The 27,448-nt window shown below is 37.5% G+C and overlaps 1 protein-coding gene across 1 annotated transcript in view; it reads right to left on the bottom strand.

Moving 5' to 3' along the window:
• Positions 1 to 389: 389 nt before the first annotated feature.
• The window catches only part of DPH6 (diphthamine biosynthesis 6), a 232,605-nt gene continuing 205,546 nt past the window's right edge, over positions 390 to 27,448 (bottom strand). Inside the window, exons 7-9 of the mRNA XM_006831798.1 lie at positions 11,772 to 11,866; positions 1,706 to 1,793; positions 390 to 443 (exon numbers count right to left, since the gene is read on the bottom strand). Coding sequence (XP_006831861.1) covers positions 390 to 443; positions 1,706 to 1,793; positions 11,772 to 11,866 — 237 coding nt within the window. The remainder of the gene's footprint in view (positions 444 to 1,705; positions 1,794 to 11,771; positions 11,867 to 27,448) is intronic.

Below are 27,448 nucleotides of genomic sequence, written 5' to 3'. Positions count from 1 at the left end.
TAGATGGAGGAGAGGTCAAGAAACAGTAGCTTCACATTTTGATATTTTTTTTGTTTAATAAATTTACTATGATTTTGTAGTAATACTTTGTTTAATTATCCTTGCACATCACAATGCATATATCTCATCGATGAAGAGTATGTATTAACAACAGAGAGAGCAAATCATGAGGATGTTGGCATCCTTCTACTAGTGAAGAAGGCATTCCCAATTCCCAATTAATCAACAGTTCTATTAACAACTTCTGATGACAATATATACTTGTAAATAATAGTAACAATGACAACAAAAAACCATAGTAAGAAAAATCTGGTCAAAGTCATTGCAAAAATGGAATGGATGGTTTTCAAATAAAATGGTAACTTAGTTAACCACGTGCAAAATGCTTTTCAAGAGTTATGTACAAAATTAGCTGTTCTGTTGTTGTCAGGCACTGGGAGCACCTAAAAGAAAAAAGGAAAATATACTCATATTTATTTATTCAATACCAATCAATACCTCACCTTCAGGAAGTAACATCTGCTATAAGGCAGATGGACTGGGAAGATCAATGAACTACAAAGCAAGGTGAATAGTGAGCTATCTAAGTAGAACTGAGCACATATATGATGGCAGAAGCAGCTAAATAAGAATTCGGTGATTCTGATTTTCTCTGTGTGTACATGGCAACAAAAATAGTAAAACCAAGAAATAAGGGGTTAATTTCAGTTTCATTCTCTTAAGGGTTACCAACTTTTGAATAAAAAGCTACCAATCACCATTTTCTAACCCATTTCAGTGACTTCTTTTCAATCCTGACCGTCCTAATTATTACAGAGAATTGACACCAGTAAGTGTCTTTACTTCTGGAACTCCTCTGATCTGGAGTTCACTGGCATTTTCATTTGCTGCTTCATAAATCCTCCTTATTACTCATATTACCTATCATATAACTATGGGGGTGCCTAGAGATGTGATGATACAATACAAAAGATGCAGAGGGTTTATTGCAATCATCTTTTCTGTCACCACACAAATTTTCCCACATAATTTCAGCTAACATGTCTATGGAGATCAATATAACATAAATTTGTCAAGGATTTTATCTAATTTAATCTACATCTTTACCCATTCCAGACATCTTTAAATCAGTATTCTTCTGTACCTTGAAAATCATTGTATCTAAAATAAATATTTGTATGTTTATTCCTCATTTTCCAAATATAGATACATGTACTTTTTTTTCCTTTTCATTAAAATATTTTATTGCCTTCCCTTTCCCCTGTATATATTTGTGAAAAGCTTTTCTTTCATCTTTTCCTTCTACCTTAAAGTTTGCACAATGAAGATCCAATTCATCTTCAAACCACTCTTGTAATGCCTATGCACAATAAGTCTTAGCCTTAGCTCACTAGATGATTTCACATTTGTCTATACACTGTTCTGTGTTCTCACGGTTTGATGCCCGTTGCCAACTGAACTGAAACAGCTTCAGTGCTGTACAGTCTTTTGTATCATGCAGAGTTCTTGAAACTATACAAAATCTGTAAAATTTATATTTACTGAATAAAGATCTGAAAATAAATTCCTAATAAAAAGTACTTTAAAAAAAAACCCTTTGATAGGGTATTGCAGAATTTTAAACACAGAGAGTTAGTGCACATCTCTCCATTTTCTATTGAAATAACTGTGAATTTCCTATTGAAATAACTGTGAATTTACTTGCCTTGTCCTCCAAGTGCATTTCTAAAAAGCGTAGATATGCTACAGGTGCAAATGCATCAGCTGAATGCATGATAACTTCAGATGAATCCCTGAAATACAAAAAGTTGTATAATACATTTATCGGATATATAAAACTGGCAAATCATCCCTGCTACCAACTAAGTAGAGACCAACAATCCTCAATTTGTATTTATTTCCAATAAAAATAGAGTGATTAATAACTATTTTTAACAATCAAACACTGAATTGAAATAACGATTGGGAACACAAAATTGTCAAGAAAAAGTAATGCAGCCTTTTCTCTTGATAAGAACACATAGTTCAGCTTTCAGGTTCATTCAAAGCTCTTCTACCAAGTTTGAGATCTAAACTTCTATTCAATTTCATTTTCACAAAGTTGCTTGGTATGGGATAAACATTAAACAATAGTGTTTTATCGGCATTATTCTTTTCATTTTCAAGAAGTAATTCACTCAGTGTTTCATACAAAATCTCAATTATCCCTCACAAAAGCAGAACTGGTGATGGTTTTAAGCTCTAGATGAACTCTTCACACTGCAATATCATTGCTATTAAAATTGATTGTCTGACATAGTAATTACCACATTCAGGTAAAATGGTATGAACTGCTTGCTGGCACCATATGGATACATGTAAATTAACTCAACTTTTACCAAAGATATCCTGTAAAGCACACATGAATAACTAATATTATGTGTGAAGTTCTAATAACTAATTATTTTTTTATTGTTGTTTATTAAGAAAGGAATAAGGTTTTGCAGTTCAACTGAAGATTTAAAAATAGAAGTCCCTCATATCTCTTTAATACTTTGGGAATTAGCTGCATTGTTTATATTTTAAAATTGTGAGAATTTTAACAGTAGTAATGCAACAAAAAAACATTTTTACAAATATTGCAAGAAAATTTAAATTGAGTTTATAACGCAAAGTTAATTAGTGATGATAGAGGAGATTTCAAAGAACTTTGTTCTAAAATGTAAATTTTTCAATTGCAAAATCAATTCCTTTTTCTTTGGAACATTTAAGATAGAGAAAAAAGAAGTTTGATAAAAACAGTATCAATTAATAGTATCAAATGTGTATCTTAATCCTTAGGGAAAATACCATTAAGAATGGCTTCTATGAAATTAAATGGAAAGTAATTATGACATAATATAAACAGGATCATTAAAGAGAATCCTCATGGAAGGATATAACCTGACTTCACAGGTTACATTTCAGCTACTGTAAGGTGGCTAAAGTGCATCAAGGTATAATGAGGAGGAGGAAGAGGAAGAGAGAAGGCAGCCCTCTTACTGCCCCTCTGGCTTGAGCCGCTCTTTGTTTATTAGTCAGTCCTTATTTCTCCATTTCCTTTAGACTTACCAGCTCTGTTCCTGTCTTGATTTAGCAACTAGAATCAAGCCTTAAATCCTGTTTAAGATTTCACTCTTACATCAAATTTCAATTTCTCTGTTCTTGACACCACCTTGGAAACTGATCGTCATCCTTAATTAACCATAATTAAGCACAAGATAGCACCAAAATATTGACTATTGAAACATGATGAAGAACACCAGAATATTGCCAGATATAGTGCCAGAAGATGAGCCCCTCAGGTTGGAAGGGACTCAAAATGAAACTGAGGAAGAGTTGCCTAGTCAAAGTAGAGGTGACTGAGATGAGGTGAATGGAGTAAAGCCTTCAGGATCTTCATTTGCTAATAGGGCACAACTCAAAATGAAGAACAGCTATAAACATCGGTTAGTAATTGGAACATGGAATGTATGAAGTATGAATCTAGGAAAACTGAAAATTGTCAAAAATGGAAACAAACATATAAACATCAATATCCTAGTCATTAGTGAGCTGAAATTGGCCATTTTGAATTTGACAATTACATGGTTTACTACACTGGAAATGACAAATTGAAGAGGAATGGCATCACATTCATCATTAAAAAAAAGCATATCAAGATCTGCCTTAAAGTATATCACTGTCTGAGATAGGAAAATATCCATTTAACTACAAGGTAGACCAGTTAATGAATTTACGCACCAACCACTAAAGCCAGTGATAATAAAATTGAATAATTATATCAACTTCTTTAGTCTGAAGTTGATCCAACATGCAATCAAGATGTATTGTTAATTATTGGTGATTGCAATGCAAAAGTTGGAAACAAAAAAGGAAGGATCAGTAGTTGGAAAACATGGCCTTGGTGATAGAAACAATGCTGGAGAGCACATGATAGAATTTTGCAAGACTTCTTAATTACAAATACCTTTTCTTAACAACAGAAAAGATGCCTATACACATGGACCTCACCAGATGGAATACACAAAAATCAAATAGATTATATCTGTGTAAACAGACGGTGGAAAAACTCCGTATCATTAGCCAAAACAAGGCCAGAGGCAGAAGGTAGAACAGACCACCAATTGCTCATATGTAAGTTCAGGCTGAAGCTGAAGAAAATTAAAACAAGTCCACAAGGGCCAAAATATGACCTTGAACATATTTTACCTAAATTTAGAGATCATCTGAAGAACAGATTTGATCATTGGACATTAAAGGCCAAAGACCAGAAGAGTTGTGTGATGACATCAAGAACATCATATAGGTAGAAAGCAAAAGGTCATTGAGAAGACAAGAAAGTAGGAAAAGACTAAAGTGGGCATCAGAAGAGACTCTGAATCTTGCTCTCCCATATAGAGATGCTAAATCAAATTCAAGAAATTAGGAGGTACAGGAGCTAAATAAAAATTTCCAAGGAGCAGCTTGAGAAGACAAAGCCAAATATTATAACAAAATATTCAAAGACCTGGAGTTAGAAAACAAAAAAGGAAGCACATGCTCAGGATTTTTCAAGCTGAGGGAACTGAAGAAAAAAATTCAAGCCTCAACTTGAAATACTGAAGGATTCTTGGGGCAAAATATTGAGTGATATAGAAAGCATTAAAAGAAGATGGAAGGAATATACAGAGTCATTGTACCAAAAAGAAATGGTCGGTGTTTAACCATTTCAAGAGGTAGCATACGATCAAGAGCCAATGATACCGAAGGAAGAAGTCCAAGGTGCATTGAAGGCATTGGCAAAGAACAAGGCTCTGGGACTTGATGGAATACAAATTGAAATCTTTAAACAAACTGATGAAGCACATCACACTCACTCATTTATGTAAGAAATTTGGTAGACCAATTTCTTACATAAATTGATGAAGCAATCCATATTTTTGCCCATTCCAAAGAGAGATGACCCAATGGAATGTGAAAGTCATCAGACAATATCATTAATATCTCATACAAGTAAAATTTTGCTAAAGATAATCCGAAAACGGCTGCAAATATACACTTAGAGAGAATTGTCAGAAGTTCAAGCCAGATTCAGACAAGGACGTGTAATTAGAGACATCATTGCTGATGTCAGATGGATCTTGTCTGAAAGCAAAGAATATCAGAAAGATGTTTACCTGTGATTTTTTGACTACACAAAGACTTTTGATCATGTGGATCATGACAAACTATGGATAACATTGTGAAGAATAAGTATTCCAGGACACTTAATTTGTGTTCATCGGGAACCTGTAATAGAACAAGAGGAAAGAACAAGGGAAAACTGAATGGTTTAATATTAGGAATGATGTGTGGCAGGATTTAACTCTTTCATCATATTTATTTAATCTATATGCTGAGCACATAATCTTAGAAACTGGATTATATGAAGAAAATCGTGGCATCAGGATTGGAGGAAGACTCATTAACAACCTGTGGTATGCAGATGATATAAATTTGTTTGCTGGAAGCAAAAAGAGTTAAAATACTTACTGATGAAGATCAGAGACTATCGTTTTCAGTATTTCATTTTTCTAAGATCAACCATCAACACTCATGGAAGCAGCAGTCAAGAAATCAAACAAGGCATTGAATTAGGCAAATTTGCTGACAAGACCTCTTTAAAGTGTTTAAGAGCAAAGATGTCAGTTTGAGGACTAAGGTGCATCTGACTCAAGCCATGGTATTTTTAATAACCTCATATGCATGTGAAAGTTGGACAATAAGTAAGGAAGATTATAGCAGAATTGATGGCATTTGAGTTATGGTGTTAAAAGTACCACGAACTGCCAAAAGAACAAATCAATCTGTGTTGGAAGAAGTATAGCCAGAATGCTCCTTGGAAGCCAGGATAACCAGACTTCATCTCTCGTACTTCAGACATATTGTCAGGAGGGACCAGTCCTTGAAGAAGGATAGCATGTTTGGTAAACAGGAGGGGGTGGAGAAAAAGTGGAAGACCCCCAATGAGATGGACTGGCACAATAGCTACAGCAAAGGGCTCAAATGTAGCAATGATTGTGAGCTTTGTGCAGGACTGGGCAGTGTTTTGTGTCGGTATGAGTTGGAACTAACTCAATGGCACCTAACAACAACAACAAGCAGCCTGAATTCCATATCCTTGACAATGGAGTGCACCTAAATCATGGTTAACCCTAACCAATATTACCTCAATAGAAAGCTTTGCAAACCCTCCTTGCTCAAGACAATTATTGCCACTAGAAACCAAAGTTTGACAGTAAACAGGTCACTTAACTGATGACATAAGTGCACTCTGCATTGAGATTGTTATGCAGAGAAAATACACAGCGTTGTGAGCACTACGTGAAGAAGAATGTAATCTTTAAGGATTGATTCTGTGAAAGCCATCATCTTTGACTATCTTCATTTCATTCCCTAATGCAAAGCCAGAGTCAACTGTGAGAGGCTGGATATAAATGGAATAGTTTATAGTCTCAGAATAATGCTAGTATATTTGTTGTTGTTAGGTGCCATCAAGTCGTTACCGACTCATAGTGACCCTATGCACAACAGAATGAAACACTGCCTGGTCCTGGGCCAACCTCACAATTGTTGCCACGCTTCAGCCCGCTGATGCTGCCACTTTGCCAATTTATCTCGCTGGGGTCTTCCTCTTTTTCTCTGACCTTCCACCTTGTTGTTGTTGTTAAGTGCCATCGAGTTGATTCCAACCCATAGTAACCCAGTGTAGGGTTTCCGAGAAGCACCTGGTGAGCTTGAACTGCGGACCATGCAGTTCAAACGGCTTTTCAGTCTGGTGCATTAACCCACAGCGCCACCTCCACTTTACCAAATATGCTATCCTTCTCCAGTGACTGGTCCCTCCTGACAATATGCCCGAAGTGTGAGAGATGAAGTTTGGCCATCTTGGCCTCCAAGGAGCACTCTGGCTGCACTTCTTCCAACACAGATCTGTTGGTTCTTTTAGCAGTCCATGATACTTTCAATATTCTCCTCCAACACCATAACTCAAATATATCAATTCTACGAACTTCCTTATTCACTGTCCAACTTTCGCATGCATATGAGGTTATTGAAAATACCATGGCTTGGGTCAGGTGCACCTTAGTCTTCAAGCTGACATCTTTGCTCTTCAACACTTTTAAAAGGTTTTGTGCAGTAGATTTGCCTAATGCAATATGTCATTTGATTTCTTGACTGCTGCTTCCATGAGTGTTGATCCAAGAAGAATGAAGTCCTTGACAACTTCCATCTTTTCTCCATTGATAAGAATGTTGTTTATTGGTTCAGTGCTATTACAGCTCTTATGTTCTCTTTCTAAAAGTATCCCCTGAAACAACTTTCAATGGTCACTGGTCTCCGTTTGCTTCCTGAATCTCCCCGTCACTGAAATCCATTGAACTATCCTTAGGTCAATCCAGATAATCAAAAACAATTGTAACAAGTGAAAACGCTTTCCATATGTCTGCCCTTTTATCTTTCCCTTATGCCAGTAATGAGTTAATGCCAGTAATGAGTTAGCTCATCAACTCTCATACACTTGAGACATCTCCACAGCTAAGAGCTGTCCTTCCATCCTCGTTCAGTGCTTCATTAAGCTCACCCTACTTACTAACTTCAAGGAGTTCTGGTAGTGTAGTGGTTATGAATCAGGCTGCTAATCTCACAGTCAGCAGTTTGAAACTATCAAAAATTCTGCAGGAAAAGATGAGGCTTTCTGCTCTTGTAAAGATTTACAGCCTCGGAAACCCTGTACGGGGTTACTAAGAGTCGGAACCGACTCCACAGCACATAATAACAACAACAACTTATAACTTCAAAAGAGCTGTTGAATCAGGTCCTTGCCTCTCCTACCTGACACAACTGAATTGTCAGGTAAGGCCCTCACCTTCATGTCAAAAGAAACAAAAGACCCATCATGATCTCTATTCCTACATCTCCAGTAAAAAGACAACTTTATCAGGTTGGGGGCTGAGGCAATATTTACCTCTCTTGATCAATTGTATTCATCACATCTGTACATACAGACCCCACATTCTTGCTGTTAAGTGCCGTGGAGTCAGTTGCAACTCATAGCAACCCTGTATAGGGTTTCAGAGTAGAGGCTAGTGGGTGTGAGCTGCTTACCTTGTGGTGAGCAGCCTAGTGCTTATCCTACAGCACCATCCCATGACTCCATAGTCCCCATGGGCTCATGCTTATCATCATTAAAATAACAACAACAACAAAACCCCACAAACCACAAAAAAACCAAACCTGTTGCTACTGAGTTGATTCTGACTCACAGAGATCCTATATGACAGTAGAAGTGCTTTATAGTGTTTCCAAGGAGTCCTGGTGTGGCGCTGTGGGTTAATGCGCCAGACTGCAAAGCCATTTGAACTACAAGGTGGGTGGTTCAAGCTCACCAGTCCTTCCTCGGAAACCTTATACAGGGTTGCTATGGGTTGGAACCGACTCGACGGCACTTAACAACAACAACAATCTTTATGGAAGCTGACTGCCACAATTTCCTTCTGCAAAGTGGCTGGTGGGTTCAAACTGCTGACTTTTCTAGTAGCATTTAAGCACTTTAGCACTGAGACCTCAGGAAGCCTTCTTATCTTTACAGACAGCCCAAGATCCTCCCATGACATACTTAGTGTTGGTTACTTCCTTTATGTGGGTTTATAGCTCTCTCATAACTAGGTTATAATTATCTGCTTATGTGCCTTTCTCCTTAGACAGGGAAAAAGTTTGTTTATCTTTGTCTGCCTGCACCTGCTAACCCGCCCTTCGTATCTGTACAAAACACATTGTCTGGCACTCATTAGATGTTGGTTGAATACAGAACATAGTAGTGTGGCATTTAGTAGTAAGAATGAAATCAGTGCTTTACCTATCTTCCTTCTAATAACTATTTTGTATCACTTGGGACTTTATTTCATTTGCTGGACTATTTTCTTTGTATTTAAAAAATTAAATATATTATCCTTAATTTTTATTATTCTAGAGATGGAGCCCTAGCGTGGCGCTGTAGGGTAAGCACTAGACTGCTAACTACAAGGTTGGTGGTTCAAACCCATCAGCTGCTCCTTGTAAGCCCTATACAGGGTCACTATGAGTGAGAACTGACTCGATGACACTTAACAACACAACAATAGTGATGCCAAGAACAAACTTGACATCAGAATCCAATTGTGGGCTAACTGATAATGAGTAAGGTTAAGAATGAAAGACAGGGTTTCCTCTATGCTCTCAAGGTGCACACCCAAATGGTATAACTTACCACATATTGCTGATTTGCCTGCCTGTCTCTCCTGTTCATAAACCACTCCTAAGGACCAGGAAAACAGCTTACAGAGTTTTATTCACGATATTATTGGCCTTAGTATGTGATTACTGAGTTGGATTGAACTGAATCGCTCATTTCAGCACTTGTTCTTATTAAGTGCTGTGGAGTTGGTTCCAACTCATAGAGATTCTGTACAGGATTTCTTAGAAGCAGCTGGTGGGTTTGAACCATCAGCCTTACAATTAGCGGACCATTGCTTGTTCTATACCGCCATCCCAAGACCCCCATTTTGGCACTGCTGTTGCTTCTGATAAGTGCCATCAAGTTAGTTCCAACCCAAAGGGACCCTGTATAGGATTTCCGAGGAATGGCTGGTGTGTTTGAACTACCGACCTTGCAGTTCAAACTGACCTTGGGGTCCAGAAAAGTATCCTGCAGCATGACACTAGAAAGTTTTCATTAACTTTCCCTACCACTCCTCTCTTTAACTGTATTCTAAGTCTCTCTCATGTAAGGGCTCAGATCTGAGTTTGGTATACTTGTCTGCTAAATGAAGAGGATGAAAAAGATTTATTTTGCAGGTCTCAAGTACTATGATAGTGGAGTCCTGGTGTGGCACTGTAGGATAAGCACTGGACCACAACCTGGATTTGAACCGCAAGGTTGGTGGTTCAAACTCACCAGCCGTTCCCCAGAAACCCAACAGAGGGTCACTATGCATCAGAAACAACTCAATGGCACTTAACAACATTATGACTCCTAGGTGATCGTACCTCAAGTCTCTAGGCAAAAGGGAGAATTACTGTGCTTTGAAATTTTCTTTCTCTTATTCTTGTCACTATTTCCTAATTTAGTAAGTCCCATATTAACAAGCAAAAATACTAAAAGTTTCCCATTACACTATAATTTCACCCTAGCATGAAAATTATTTTTTGAATAATCAAAGAATATTATTCCACAGACGTAATAGCTAATGCACACTTCATTCATGAGACACTTTGGGATTATCTGGGCTAGGACGACTTCTAAACTTATTCTTATGATGCTTATCACTTACCACCATGGAGCTCTGGTAGCATAGTGGTTATGAATCGGGCTGCTAACCTCAAGGTCGGCAGTTCAAAACTACTAGCAGTTTCACGGGAGAAAGATGAGGCATTCTGCTCCCGTAAAGATTTTCAGCCTTGGAAACCCTGTGTAGGGTCACTATGAGTTGGAACAGCTGCCACAGTACTTAACAACAACAACAACAACAGCAGCAACTAACAACATCAACATGATCACACACAGATGTGTTTTTCTTCCATTCCTTTGAAAACAGGAACAATCTTTGACTTCAGTGGTAACCAATGGAATGTTTTGGGAGTAACGCTGTTGTTGTTGTTAAGTGCTGTAGAGTCAGTTCCAACTCACAGCAGCCCTGTGATTGGATTTCTGAGGGGCAGTTGGTGTGTTTAGACACCAACCTTGTGGTTTAACTGACTTTGCCATCCAGTGCTTATCCTACAGTGCCACACCAGGGTACCTGCTAACTATTTGTCAAATACATTATTATTATAAGATTATTATTCATGACAAGGAATTGAGAACAACATGAAAAAAAGCAAATATAGGTGAATAGTATACTATGGTAAGGAAAATGAGTTATGTTTCACTAAATACATGTATATTTTAGTAATTCTATCTCAGGTTGTCTTAAGTTTTTTTTGTTTTTTTTTTCTTTAATCTATCAAATATATAGGGTCTGTCCATTCAATACAAAATTATAATCTTTCATCACATGAGGTTTTTGAAATCAAGCATAATTCTGACAATCTTTTCCAGGAAACATAAAAGCTTACGAAAAGCAAAGAAAGCGCTCTCTTAGCATAGAAGATCTACATAAATTAAAGCATGGATAATGTAACAAACTGAAGAAAGTTCTAGTTTTTCTCTACACTAATTGTTAACAATTTATGGCAAAGAAATTATACCACTCACCATAAACTGAATTCATTTAAGAACAAAGTTTATATATAAGAAATAACCACCAATAATTGAAGAGAAATGTTTAGTATTACCATTCTAAGTTGTTAAAGCTAAGAAAAAGGAGAAGGAGGATGAAGCTAATGGAACCCACAGGCTACTGATGTGGCAGTTTATCAAATGTAGCTGTAATGAAAGATAAATAATACAGGCAATTCACACTTCATGAAAGGATAAAAGTGTCAGTATGTAGGTACCTGTTTTACTGCAGGCCATAATCAGCAAGTAAACGAAAGTGCAATGTCTAAAAACTTTATAGCCTTCTATGAAGGCCTCGACTTGTCAGGTATTGATTTAGGTATTCAGACGACTTCACCAGTATTAAACAAATTGAGTGTTTGTGAACTTAGAGGACATGTTCTGTTTCTCCCAACAAAAGTTGCCTCAAGCTTAATGTTAAGTTGCTTCCATCACTTAAGTTTAAGGAATGGGAAGAATGAAATGATCTTACACAATTATTTTCTTCTTAAATAGAGGACAATCTAACGTGAATGTTTCATACTCTCCACCTTCTCCACAAACATGGACTCCGTATTTCTCAGAAAGCTGAAAATAGAAAAGAAAAAAAGGAACAAGGAAATAAGACACCAAAAATATTCACATCATTTGCACTATTCTGTCCTGGGGGGTAGGGAGTTGAAGGAATCTAATCAAGAAACTTTAATTCCAAAACTGAATGCAAGCTGTCACTTTTATCTGCCTGCTTAAAAATCACTTGAGCTATCTATTTTAAAAGGTCTTTAAAGCCATTTCAAAAATGTGATTATAAGACATAGGATTTTTATTCATCCCAACAGTCCTGTGGTGGCACTGTGGGCTACTGCGCTGGATTGCAAAGTCATTTGAACCACAAGGTTGGTAGTTCAAGCTCACTAGCCAGTTCTTGGAAACCCTACACAGGGTTGCTATGGGTTGGAACCAACTCAACGGCACTTAACAGTAAAAACAACAAAAAAAAGACTTTTATGAAAAACTTTAAGTGATCAGCATTTTCGTACTTAATGAGACAGCTGGCAATTTTAGCAATGATGCTAGCTTTGGATTCAGAGGGAAGCTAGGGAAGACAGGTACTAAGTTGTTACTTAGTAAATGTTAATATATGCAGCCACATTATGCACCTCCTCTTTTTGACCTATTTACATACAGGGGGAAAATCAGTTTTGTTTAGGGGTGTCTAAGGAACACAGAGAAAGCAACTCAAGACCGTCCCTGTGAATCAAAGGAAACCACAAGGTACAGACACAGTGTTGGTGAGGTCATTACTATGAGACGACTTGCAATGGTATAGAACAAGTGATGTTCCAAGGCTGCAGACAATCCTTTCTCAGTTATGTACTGTTGATTCGGACTCATAGAAGACAAAAGAGAACTGCCCAATTTTTCTGTAAAGTGGCTAGTGGATTCAAACCGCCAACTTTTGGGTTGGTAGCTGAATTCTTAACCAATGTGCCAGAATGTTTCCTCCAAACAAACCAAACAAAAACCAATGAAAAACCAAAACCACCCCATTGCCATCAAGTCAATTCCAACTTATAGCAACCCTAAGGCTGTAATCTTTATGGAAACAAACTTTCTCCCATGGAGCAGTTTGTGGGTTTGAACTATCAACCTTTTGGTTAGTACCCAAGCACTTTAACCACTGTATCTTTAGGGCTCCTTAGACAAGTCTTGTTGTTAAGTGCCATTGAGTCAGTGCCAACTCATAGCAACCCTGTACAGGGTTTTTGAGGAATAGCTGGTTAGGAATAAAGTTACTGCTTTCTGGGAACAGTGAAGGCATTAGTAAAAATGAACCTTCTGGTTTTTAAAAAAGTAATTTGAAGGTTCTACACCCAAAATATGTCTCTAAAATGAACAACTAAACTTGTGGTTAGCAGTCTAGTGCTTATCCTACAGTGACACACCAGGACTCCACTAGACAAGTCTTGTTAATTGCTGTCCAGGTGGTTGTGACTCATAGTGACCCTGTAAAGGGTTTCCAAGAATCGGCTGGTGGATTTGAACCACCAACCTTGCTTTTAGCAGTCCAGTGCTTATCCTACAGTGCCATACCAAGGGTTCACACAAACCTTGTTCCAACTCATAGCAGCCCTGTATAGGTTCCCAAGGAGTGGCTGGTGGATTTGAACTGCCAACCTTGCTGTTAGCAGTGCAGTGCTTATCCTATAGTGCCACACCAGGATCCTAGACAAGCTCTGTTGTTGTTAAATGCCACTGAGTTGGTTCTGACTCAAAGAGACCCTATATAGGGTTTCTGAAGAATGGCTGGTGAATTTGAACTGCTGACCTTGCAGTCCAGTGCTTTATTCTACAGAGACACAGTAGGACTGTAGACAAGATTTTTGGTTAGTTGTTGTTAAGTAAGTGCCGTCAAGTTGGTTCTGACCCATAGTGCCCCTGTATAGGGTTTCTGGGGAGCAGCTGGTAAGCTTGAACCACTGACCTTGTGGTTTGCAGTCCAGCTTTAGAAAGGTCTATTCTAGGAAAAGTTGAGGTTGGCTTATAAAGTTGTTTAATTAAGCCTGAAATTAAAAAAAAAAAACACAAAAGAATAAGAAAACAAATAAATATTGGGGGTGGGGCAGGGAGAACTTTAGTTATAATCAAAGAGGAATGAGCCTGTGAAAATTAAAGTTAGCTTGCTCTTATCCTACTGATGTGACTCTATTTAGTCCTTAGCAAAAATATGTAAGTTGTTATTTTAAACAAACATATTATCACCATAAAAATGAACACATTCAACATGGAATTCAGTTAGTATGAAATAGTCCTATAACATTCATTCATTTAATCAATTCTTCAGCAAACACTTATTGACCATTCAGACCTTGCTGGATGACGAAGATTTAATAGCAAACAAGATAATGACCCTAGTCTCCCATTCTGTTTTCAATACCATAAAAAATCATACAACATTTATGTTGCCTGAATAGATGAATAAGCACAATGTCTTTTCTTTCCTTCTATTACTCTATTATTGATTCATTAGCATGGATATAGAGATTCCGAGTCAAGAAGCTTAGCTAAAGAATCAAGAGGTTTCTATGGCTAAGGAACCAAGAGATCTGGTGGTGAATCCTTAAGGTACTTTTTTGCAGCCCCTGTAAACTCTACTAGCTTTAAACTCAAATGGACATAAACATTCAGATGAAAATTCACCTTTATTGACTATAATAGAATGAACTGTGTACTCTAAAAATATGTATTGGAAGTCTTGGCCCCTATAACTATGGATGTGATCCTATTCGGAAACAGGGCTTTCTTTTGTTACATCAATGAGGTGATACCAGTGTTGGATAGGTCCTAAAACTAAATGCTTCTGAGGTACAAAAAGAGCAAAACAGACATAAAGTCATATATGTTGTTGTTGTTGTTATGTGCCATCGAGTCGGTTCCGACCCATAGCGACCCTGCATAGGGTTTCCGAGGGTGTAAATCTTTACGGGAGTAGAAAGCCTCATCTTTCTCCCGCGGAGCAGCTGGTAGTTTCGAACCGCTGACCTTAAGGTTCGCAGCCCGATTCGTAACCACTACGCTACCAGAGCTAGAAAACATTGCATGAGGCTCCATCTACAAGCATAGAAATGACAAGGATTATCAGCAGATACCAGAAGAGGCACCCACATCCAGAAAGACAGGACCAAGACCTGGATTTGAACTTTGAGCCTCTAGAACTGTGAGAAAACAAACTTCTGTTCTTTAAAGCGGTTCACTTGTGGCGTTTCTATTCTGTTAGCACTAGGAAACTAAGCGATTGGCTGTATGTTAGCACTAGGAAACTAAGCGATTGGCTGTATGTTAGCACTAGGAAACTAAGTGATTGGCTGTATGTTAGCACTAGGAAACTAAGCTATTGGCTCATTGTTAGCTACAACTAAGAGGCCCTTTGATGTCTTGAGAGGCCCCAACTCCTCCCTCAAGAAACAAAGCATATGCTTGCCTTTTGCCACATACTTCTTTAATGGATATTCTGCTAAAACAGCAAAAATCCTTACAGCACAAAAGCATGTGATAAAAAGGGCTAGTTTAGGTAGGTGAACAATCCAGATGTATACATTTTAGAGACATATTTTGGGTGTAGAACCTTCAAATTACTTTTTAAAAAACTGGTTGATTCATTTTTACTAATGCCTTCACTGTTCCCAGAAAGCAGTAACTTTATTCCTAACATGTCTCAGAGGCTGTCTCTGGCTGCAACTCAAACTTGGCATTATTCTATGCTAGCACTTAATCATTCCAAATAGTTTTTATAGTTCTCTTTGATAAGTTCTTTTATCAGCATTACAGTCATTAAAAATACTGAATAGTTGAAAGTCTTCCATGTGTGGCTCTTATCTCATGAGACTATCAGTTCCTAATTTTTAAAGACTCTCTCACAGTGCTTTCTTAGCAGCATCTAACGCATAGTTCTCAAGGACTGACTGGCTATTTTCCCCATGGTCCAGATACCCTTGCAAGCTCCCAGAAAAGGTTCTGATTGGCATGCATTGGCAGGTACAATTTGAACCAGCAATAAGAACCACTCCTAAACAGAAATATCAACAGGATAAAAATTCAGAGATGGTAGAGAGTAGGGAGAAATAATTAAAAACACCCTTCCCTATTACAAATCCTTTATTTTTGGAGATCCCAAAATGCTGAATAAAATTCACATCTGATAGTCAATGTTTTCAGGATCTCATTAGCTACTAAACTGGGGATGCCACTATTTCTTGTCCCCTGTAATTAAAAAAATAATTTGGAGACTATTCTATAGGATAAGATTCTGACCTAATGATCATTGGGTAGGATTAACACATTTGCTAATTTGTCTACAGCTTGCTTAAGAAATATATAGCTCTTTTCTAATCAGTAAAAACATTTTTAATAAAACAATAAAATCATTCAAAATTTAATTCCATAATATAATTTTATTGTATAAAAACACATCTATTGCTTCATAACTATTTCAATCATTGTGGCACTGTGGGTTAATATGCTAGACTGCAAAGTGATTTGAAGTTCAAGGTTGGCAGTTCAAGCTCACCAGCCACTCCTCAGAAACCCTATACTAGGTTGCTATGGGTTGGAAGCGACTTGATGGCACTTAACAATAACACAACAACAATGCCCTTTTAGATAAAAGTTTTAGAAGAGATGAACATTGGTTTGCAAGAAACTATTTTAAGAAACTAGACTTTAAATCACAAGGTTAGCAGTTCAGACCTACTAGCTACTCACTGGAAACCCTATGCAGGGTTGTTATGAGTCAGAACCGACTCGACAGCATGTAACAACAACATCAACATTTAAGAAAAGCGTTATAATAAACATTCTGAACAAATGTGACTGAATTGAAAAGGTTAGGGGCTTCATTATTTCCCTATTTAAATTTTATACTTTTAAAAATTCAAATATCCACAACTGTCAGAATTTATTAAAGATTTATCTTCTTTTAAACCAGTCTCATTTATTAGCTATTCAGTTATCACTGAAAATATAATAATAAAAAAAAGGCCCAAAATACACTTTACTTTCTACCTCCATCCAGAGAAAACCATGAAGTTATGATTTTTTATAAATGAACATGCAATATAATCTTATATTGTACATATCCATTCAAACACTGATTCAAGAAATTGATATTAAATGTCTACAAAAGGGTGAGCACTATTCTAAGTGCTGGGGACAATCAGGTGAGGACAATATGGCTTCTGCTTCAAACAGCTGAGTCTGGTGGTATGCACAGAAAGATAAACAAATAATTATAGTAAAAACAAAACATTATGAACTCATTCCCTTCAATTTAATTCTGACTCATACTGACCCAATAACATGATGGATGCAGTAATGTGGAATGTAAAACAGGGAGCTGGAACCTCTAAGGATTGTTTAAGTTAGTAAAACTTAAGCTGTGATCTGAAAAACGAGTAGGAATTGCCCAGGAAAGGGTGCAAGTACAAGAGAAAAGGGAAGAGGATTCTACATGGAATCGGATATAATACACAGTGGGTATTAGAAACTGAAATAAATTCGAAAGGTTGGAGCATCACTGGATGGCTAAAAGTGGTGAGATGAGGGTGAAAAGCTAGAGGACAGACCTTAAAGAAGTTCAGAAGCCCTATTTAAGAGTTCTCTCAGGTTGTAATGCACTCAAAATACAACCGGGGAAGAGCTCCCTCTTCCAAATTACAGTTGACCTTTACACAAAAGGAGTAAAGCCCTTGGGACCTTCATCAGCTGAAGGAACAAAACTCAGAATAAAGAGAAACAGCTGCAAGCATCCATTAATAATTAGAACATGGGCTGTATTAAGCATGAGTATAGAAAAATTGGAAGTTTCAAAAATGAAATGGAACCGATAAACATCAATATACTAGGAGCTGGTGAGTTAAAACGAACAGGTATTGACCATTTTGAATTTGACAAGTATATGGTCAACTATGCTGGGAATGACAAATTGAAGAGGAACGGTGTCACAGTCATAATGAAAAAGAACATTTCAAAATCTATCTTGAACTATAATCCTGTCTGTGATAGGTTATTATCCATACACCCACAAGGAAGACCACTAATTACAACTATTATTCACATTTACTTATCAACCACTAAAGTCAGTGATGATGGAAAGAATTCTACCAACTTCTTCAGTGTGAAATTGCTCAAACATGCAATCAAGATGTACTGATAATTACTGGTGATTGCAATGCAAAGGTTGGAAACAAAGAGGAAGGGTCAGTCGTTGAAAAATATGTCGTTGGTGATAGAAACAATACTGGAGAGCTCATGACAGAATTTTGCAAGACCAATGACTTCTTTATTTCAAATACCTTTTAAACTCATAAAAGGCAATTATACACATGTAACTTCACCAGGTGGGATACACAGAAATCAAATTGACTAATTCTGTGGAAAGAGACAGTGGAAAAGCCAAAAAGACCAGGAGAAGGTGGAACAGACCATCAGTTGTTCATATGCAACTGCAGGCTGAGGCTGAAGGAAATTAAAGCAAGTCCCTGAGAGCAAAAAATATGACCTTGAACATATTCCACCTGAATTTAGAGATCATCTGCAGAACAGATTTGATGCATTAGACACTAATGACTGAAAACCAGCAGAATTGTGGCATGACATCAATAACATCATACAGGAAGAAAGCAAAAGGTAATTGAGAAGACAAAAAAGACAGAAAAGAGAAAAATGGATGTCAGAAGAGATTCTGAAACTTGCTTTCCAGCATAGAGATACTAAAGGAAATGAAGAAGTGAGGAAGTACAAGAGTTGAACAGAAAATTTCAAAGGCAGCTCGAGAAGACAAAGTCAAACATTATAACGACATGTGTAAAGACATGGAGTTAGAAAACCAAAAGGGAAGAACATGCTCAGCATTTCTTAAACTGAAAGAACTAAGGGAAAAATTCAAGCCTCAATTTGAAATACTGAACTATTTTTGGGGGCAACATATTCAACAGTGCAGAAAGCCTCAAAACAAGATGGAAAGTATACACAGAGTCACTGTACCAAAAAGAAATGGTTGATGTTAACCATTTCAAGAAGTAGCAGATGATCAAGAGCCAATGATACTGATGGAAGAAGTCCAAGGTGCACTGAAGGCATTGGCAAAGAATAAGCTTCCAGGGAATGATGGAATATAAATTGAAACCTTTAAACAAACTAAAGTAGCCCTGGAGGCACTCACTCATCTATGCCTCAATATTTGTAAAACAGCTACCTGGTCAAGGAATTGGAAAAAGATTCTTATTTATGTCCATTCCAAAGAGAGGTGACCCAAAGAATCATCAAACAATATCATTAATATCACATTCAAGTAAAATTTTGCTAACGATAATTCAAAAATGACTGCAACAGTACATTGACATGGAACTGCCAGAGGTTCATGCTGTATTCAGATGAGGATTTAGACGGTGGGATATCATTGCTGACAACAGATGGTTCTTGGCTGAAAGCAGAGAATACTAGAAATAGATTTACTTGTTGTGCTTTATTGACTATGAGAAGCCATTAGCTGTATGAATTGTAACAAAATATGGTTAATATTGTGAAGAATGGGAATTTCAGGAAATTTAATTATGCCCACCTAACACCTGCAGTCCTGGAGTCCTGGTGTGGCACTGTGGGGTAATGCGCCAGACTGCAAAGCCGTTTGAACTGCAAGGTCGGTAGGTCAAGCTCACCAGCTGCTCTTCGGAAACCCTTCACAGGGTCACTATGGGTCGGAATTGACTCAACGGCACTTCACAACAACAACAACAACAACGTTTGCAGTAGTGACCAACATATCCTTGACCTGACTTGACACCACAAGGCTGAAAACAAATCAATGCCCTGTAATGTTGTTGTTTTTAGGTGCCATTGAGTCGGTACCGACTCATATCGACCCAGTGCACAACAGAACGAAACACACATCTGTCCTGTGCAACCTCACAATTGTTGCTATACCTGAGTCCATCGCTGCTGCCACTGTGCCAATCCATCTCATTGGGAGTCATCCTCTTTTTCTCTAATCCTCCACTTTACCAAACATAATAGCCTTCTCCAGTGATTGATCTCTCCTGATAATATCTGAAGTATGAGAGACAAAGACTGGCCATCCTGGCTTCAAAGGAGCACTTTGGCAGTACTTCTTCCAACATAGATCTGTTTGTTCTTTTGGCAGTTCTTGGTACTTTTAATATTCTCCCCAATACCATAACTCAAATGCATCACTATTCTACGGTCTTCCATATTCACTGAACAACTTTCACATACATATGAGGTTACTGAAAATACCATCATTTGGGTAGGGTGCACCTTGGTCCTTGAACTGACATCTTTTGTCTTCAACACTTTTAAGAGGGCTTATGCAGCAGATTTGCCTAATGCAATACGTTGTTTGATTTTTTGACTGCTGTTTCCACAAGTGTTGATTGTCCATGAGCAAATTGACAACTTCAATCTTTTCTCAATTGATATGAATGTTGTTAATTGGTCAAGTGGTGAGGATTTTTGTTTTCTTTACATTGAGATGCAACCCATACCGAAGAAAGTTATGTTCTTTGATCTCTTGTTGTTGTTGTTGTTAGGTGCCATCAAGTTGGTGCTGAGACTCATAGCAACCTTATGCACAGCAGAATGAAACACTGCTGAATCCTTGGCCAACCTCACTATTGTTGCCACGCTTGAGCCCACTGATGCTGCCACTTGGCCAATCCATGTCGCTGGGGCTCTTTCTCTTTTTCTCTGACCCTCCACCTTACCAAACATGATATCCTTCTCCAGTGACTGGTCCCTCCTGACAATATGTCTGAAGTATGATAATCGACGAACTTTGGCCATCCTGGCCTCCAAGGAGCACTCTGGCTGTACTTCTTCCAACACAGATCTGTTGGTTCTATGGGCAGCCCATAACACTTTTAATATTCTCCTTCAAAACCATAACTCAAATGTGCCAATTCTTCTACAGTCTTCCTTATTTACTGTCCAACTTTCACATGCATATGAGGTTATTGAAAATGCCATGGCTTGGGTCAGGCGCACCTTAGTCCTTTGCTTTTCAACGCTTTAAAACGGTCTTGTGCAGCAGATTTGCATAATGCAATAAGTGGTTTGATTTCTTGACTGCTGCTTCTGTGAGTGTTGATAGTTGATCCAAGAAGAATGAAGTCCTTGACAACTTCAATCTTTGATCTTTATCAGTATTTCAAGTCCTCTTCACTTTCAGCAGGAAAAGCTGTGTCATCTGCATATCTCAGTTTGTTATCGAGCCTTCCTCCAATCCAGATGCCACATTCTTCTTCACATAATCCTGCTTCTTGGATTATTTGCTCAGTATTGAATAAATTGAATTACTGAATTATATAGATTGAATAAGTATGGTGAAAGAATACAACCCTGGCACACACCTTTCCTAATTTGAAACCATTAGATGTTCCCTTGTTCTGTTTGAACAACTAGTTCTTGGTCTATGTACAGGTTCCTCATGAGCACAATTAAGTGTTCCAGAATACTCATACTTTGCATGTCCATAGCTTGTCATGGCCACACAACTGAGAGAGAGCCTTTGCGTAGTCAGTAAAGCACAGGTAAACATCAATGCCCTAGGTATGCACAAAACACCATCTTGGTGGTATCCCCTTTCCTGATTGATGATGTGCAGAGGACTTGGTGTTGTACTGGGTCACCCTGAAGAACACCAATCAGATGCCATATTTTACTCCCTAGAAAAAACCTGGCCCTAGGACTTAGGTAGATATCCCACTAATGTGAATCCTGGTGGGTGCCTTCTTTCTCTTTCAGCCAGCTCTGTAGCTGCACTGAGGAACTTTGGCGAAATTCTCTCTCTTGCTTTGGATACTGTAGGTGTAGCTCACCTCCGTCTGACCTATGGTTCTTGGAACTTGAGCTGGTGGCCTATTAACTTACTTGATTTACTGGCTTCTGCAGCCTGTGAATCAGCAGTGCAATTCAAGTGAGGGGAATCCTTGCGACTGACGTCAGAATTATGAATTTGGGACTTGCCAGCCTCTACAACTACAGGAGCCATTTTCTTGACATGTCATCTGTGATACTTTGCGTGGAATTATGGAACCTTGAGAGGTGGGGGAGAATACTTGAGTGGACTTGTTGTTGTTGTTGTTAAGTACTGTGGACGCGGTTCCGACTCATAGTGACCCTGCACAGGGTTTCCGAGACTGTAAATCTTTACGGGAGCAGAAAGCCTCATCTTTCTCCCACGGAACCGCTGGTAGTTTCAAACTGCTGAACTTGAGGTTGGCAGCCAGACTCATAATCACTACTGTACCAGAGCAAGTAGTTTATATTAGGGATTATTGAAAGGAACTCTGGTAGCGCAGTGGTTACGAGTTGGGCTGCTAACCTCAGGGTCAGCAGTTCGAAACTACCAGTGGTTCCAAGGGAGAAAGATGAGGCTTTCTGCTCTCTTAAAGATTTACAGCCTCAGAAACCCTGTGCAGGGTCACTATGAGTCCTATGAGTCGGAACCGACTCCATGGCACATAACTACCATCACCACCATAGCATTTTGGAAAAGTTGGACATTTCAGAAATCTTTACTCTCTGTTTCCTAGGGACCAGCCTCATGCTGAGTCATCTAAAATAAATTATTCTTGTAGTGGTACAAATTCTTAATGTGCTTGGCTGCTAACTAAAAGGTCTCAGTGTACTCACAGTTGTCTTGAAATAAACCCCAGTGATCTACTTCTGAAAAAAATCAACCCTTGAAAATCCTACAGAGCACAGTTCTCACACACAAGTGTGAGTCAGGGTGGACTCCACGCAGCTTACATAAAACACACAGGAATGCTCATATTACAGTGAGGCACAGTGCAAGCAGTATAGCATGACTGGTCCAAAGCATTGGCTTTAGACACAGTTTGTCAATCTTTGGTTCCAAACCTGTCTCTGTCACCTTTTTGCTTTGTGATCTTAGGATATATGAATGCATTAAGCCTCAGATTGAGATCTGTAAAATGGAGATGACAACAGCAATTACCTTGTAAGAGAGCTATTAAGAGGAATAAAATCATACTAGAGGAACGTACTATCCAGGACATAGCATACACTCAAATAGATACCTTTGCTATGATAGCAGAAGAAATGGATGGTGCCCAGCTACCATTACTGAACATTGTGATCAAAGATTCTATAAAATAATCCTGATCAAAGAGGGGAAATACAGAACAGAATTTCATGTTCTAATGTACTCCAGGCGTCCTGGAACTGTGAAGTTGAATGAAGTCTTGGAACTACAGTCTGGAGATAATGTTTAAACCTTAAAGTAAAAATATCCTAAGTCTTCTTAAAACCAAATAATAGTTTAGCTTATTTAGTCAAACTTGATCATTATGTTTTTTAAAGGACTATCTGTATGGGATCAAATTGACAACAGCAACTAGAAATATTAAATAGTAACCTTAAGAGACACTGAATTTATGTCAATGGATGTAGAACAACTCATAAAAGAGGGTGAGAACAACTGTGCAATTCCAAGAATGTAATTAATGTCCCTACTCAGTATATGTAGAAACTATTGAATTGGTATATGCTTTATTGTGTATGTTCTCAATAATGACAAAGTAAATACATTTTTAAAATAATGGCTTCAAATTCTATATATTCCCTTTTGCTGAGGAGAAAACTAGATTGATATGCAAATGTTATGTAGCTTAGAATTAAAATTAGTATTTATAGTTGAGTGTCCTGATTTTTTTGCAATATGCTGGTGAATAACAAAACCTCAATCTTTATCCTGAAAAATCTCAATTGTGCTCCAATTATTTCAAAACATACTGTATTTTCAAAACATATGCCTTTGGTTTGGTTTATGTTATAATCTAAAACAATCATGCTTGCTAGAAGCAAAGAGGACTTAAAACGCTTACTGAGGAACATCAAAGACTATAGCATTCAGTATAGACTGTACTTCAATATAAAGAAAACTAAAATCCTCACAACTGGACCAGTAAATAACATCAAGATAAATGGAGAAAAGACTGAAGTTGTCTAAGACTTCATTTTGCTTGGGTCCACTATCAACACTCATGGAATCAGCAGTCAAGAAATCAAATGATATATTTCATTAGGCAAATCTTTAAAGTATTTAAAAGGAAAGAGGTCACTTTGAGAAAGAAGGTGCACTATGTCCAAGCCATGGTATTTTTGTTGTTGTTTCTGTCTTTACTTTAGAGTTGCAGATTTTGTTAAATCTCCTGGTGCTTTAGCTGCCATATTGTGGTAATTAGTACTTGTGAGCCTATATCAATAACTTTTTTGAGAATGAAGTCATCATAAAAGGAAAACAAAGCAAAAACCTAAGACTTAACATTTGGTTGCTAACATTGTAACTAATAATGCTGTAATTCAATGTACAAAGATTTCATAAACCAATTTTATTAATAGTATTCATATAATCTAAGAAATATTTTACTTTAAGAAAGTTAGCACAACAATTACCAAATATTATTCTATTATTAAAGTTGATAATGGACACTACTTGAAATTCTGTATTGTCTGGTACTGAAGTAGTCCAAGAGGTGGGGATATGTGACAATATGAGCTAATACACTGGGTGACACCAACCCTAGTGACACCTCTTAAGAGGGGAGAATGATAATCAGAGATCTATCTGTTATATAAATAGATTGTTTTTGAATAGAAAATATAGCTCTATATACTGTCATAGAACCAATTCCAACTTATGGTGCCACCAAGTTAGATAGATAGATAGATAGATGGACATAAGAGGGCATCAAGAAATTCATGGGAAAAATGGAATTAAAATAAAATGGATTTTTTTCCAAAACTTTTTGAAGACCCCCTCGTGCGTATATTTGTAAATAACAGTTCATCACAGGCAACATATACCCCTCTCCAGTAAGAATAACAGGTTATAAAACAGCTACTGAACCCAGTCTTTGTCTCTTGGGAGCTTGAAGACTGAGTTACTAAATCTTTCTGAGTCTTAGATTTTTTTAAAATTTTTTTTACCATCATCTTCATCAATTGCCATCTAGTTGGTTCTGACTCCTAGTGATCCTGTATAGGATTTCTAAAGAACAGCTGATGAGCTTGAACGATTAGACATGCTAGTTCAAACTGACTTTGCAGTCCAGTACATTAATCCACAGCTACACATCAGGACTCCTTTTTTTTTTCATCATATAAGTTCAATATTTATAATGTGAGATATATGTGTATGTCTGTGTGTACTACACAGTTCCTAACTGGGGCAACTGTAAGAAATGAGGAAGTAAAATAACTGAACAGGAAATTTCAAACGACAGCTCAAGAAGACGAATATTACAATGAAATGTGAAAAAACCTGGAGTTAGAAAACCAAAAGCGAAGAACATGTTCAACATTTCTCAAGATGAACATGGTATTTTCAATGGCCTCACATGTATGTGAAAATTGGAAAATGAATAAGGATGACCTTAGAAGAATCAATGTATTTGAATTATAGTGTTGGTAAAGAATATTAAAAGTATCATGAACTGCCAGAAGAACATATAAATCTGTCTCAGAAGAAGTACAGCCAGAATGTCCCTTCAAAAAGAGGATGACAATACTTTGTCTCTCATACTTTGGACCTGTGATCCTGAGAGATCAGTACCTGGAAAAGGACATCATGCTTGGTAAAATAGATGGTCACTGAAAAAGAGACAGATTTCTCAACAAGACGGGTTGACACAGAGGTAGCATCAATAATTTCAGACATAAAACGATTGTAAGGATGGCACAGGACTGGGCAGTATTCTGTTCTGCTGTGCGTAGGGTTGCTATGAGTTGGAAGCGATTTGACAGCACACAACAACAGCCACGACATTCAAGCCAGTTTAAATCTGCATATTCTAAAGCCCTGGTGTGGCGCTGTGGGCTAATGCGCAGGACTGCAAGGTTGGTTTGAACCACAAGGTTGGTGATTCAAGTTCACCAGCCCTTCCTCAGAAATCCTATACAGGGGGGTCACTATGAGTCAGAAATGACTCAAAGGCACTTAACAACAACAACAATATTTTAGAGTAGGAAGCCAATACATGATATGAAAAGCCAACCCATTGGTGTCAAGTCAATTCTGACTCATAGCAAGCCTATAAAACAGAATAGAACTGCCATCAGCTTTCCAAGGCTGTAACCTTTACAGAAGCAAATTGCCACATCTTCCTTCCAAGGACTGACTGGTGGGTTTGAACCATGAACCTTTCAGTTAGCAGTTGAATGTTTTTAACAATGGCTTCTTATAAGTAATGATACATTCAGGGAAAAATAATGATAGTAATAGAAATGTACTAAATATAAACATGAAAATAAATGTCAATAAATTACAAGAAATACAAGAAAGATGATGAAATGTGAGAAGGAAAAGACCCAGATGCTGGTTTTCTACCAAAGTTTGTAGGACCGTTTAACTATTTAAACTTTCCAAACATTTAAAGATTTCATAAAATTCGAATTTTTAAAAAAAGTATTGTTGATATTTTAAGTTAAATTTTCACTTTTAAAATTCTGCTAAAAACATGTAAAGAACAATTCTAGGCTCAAAAATTTGACGCATCATTTGTAAAAAATATTCATCCCCTTGTGTGAACAATATGAAATGATCCTAAGTTAAAAAAAAAAAAAAGCACAAAAATTAAGTAAATTTAGAATCCATTGTTCACCTATCAGATCATAGGTGATAATTTAAGGAAGCTGTATAAGTTTAAGATATAATAGCTAAAGTTATTACATAACTAACTTACAGCAGTACATATACCAACCTTGTTGTTGTTAGGTGCCATTGAGTCGGTACTGACTCACAGTGACCCTATGTACAACAGAACAAAACACTACCCGGTCCTGGGCCAACCTCACAATTGTTGCCATGAGTGAGCTAACTGATGCTGCCACTTTCCCAAGCCATCTTGCTGGGGCTCTTCCTCTTTTTCTCTGACCCTCCACCTTACCAAACATGATAGCCTTCTCCAGCAACTGGTCCCTCCTGACAATATGTCCAAAGTGTAAGATATGAAGTTTGGCCATCCTGGCTTACAAGGAGCACTCTGGCTGCACTTCTTCCAACACAGATCTGTTTGTTCTTTTGGCAGTCCATGGTACTTTCAATATTTTTTGACCCAGAAATTACATTTCTAGGAATTTAATTTTTAAAAAAATATTATAAATGTGCATGAAAATTTATTAGAAAGGATGGTGATCATAATATTATTTATAATAATTATAAAATAGCTAGCTCTGGTAGCATAGTGGTTACGAATCAGGCTGCGAACCTTAAGGTCAGCGGTTCGAAACTACCAGCCACTCTGCGGGAGAAAGATGAAGCTTTCTACTCCCATAAAGATTTACACCCTCGGAAACCCTGTACAGGGTCGCTATGGGTCGGACCCGACTCGATGGCACTTAACAACAACAATAATATTTTCAAAATAACCAATATTCTCAGTGAGAGGTAACTGGTTAAGAATATAATGGTATATCCATATGCAGAACATACAGGACAGACCCTATAGGCCACCATCAATTAATGGACTTAAGATATATTTAGTTTTGTGAGAAAATGAACATAGCATAATGTTAGGAGAAAAGAAAAACAAAATTGTATATACAGCTGAATTTATTATATAATAAAATATA

Source organism: Chrysochloris asiatica, unplaced genomic scaffold (assembly GCF_000296735.1).
Source record: "Chrysochloris asiatica unplaced genomic scaffold, ChrAsi1.0 scaffold00004, whole genome shotgun sequence".
NCBI lineage: Eukaryota > Metazoa > Chordata > Mammalia > Afrosoricida > Chrysochloridae > Chrysochloris > Chrysochloris asiatica.
The sequence above is the reverse complement of the archived record's forward strand: the minus strand, read 5'-3'. Positions and strand labels throughout refer to the sequence as shown.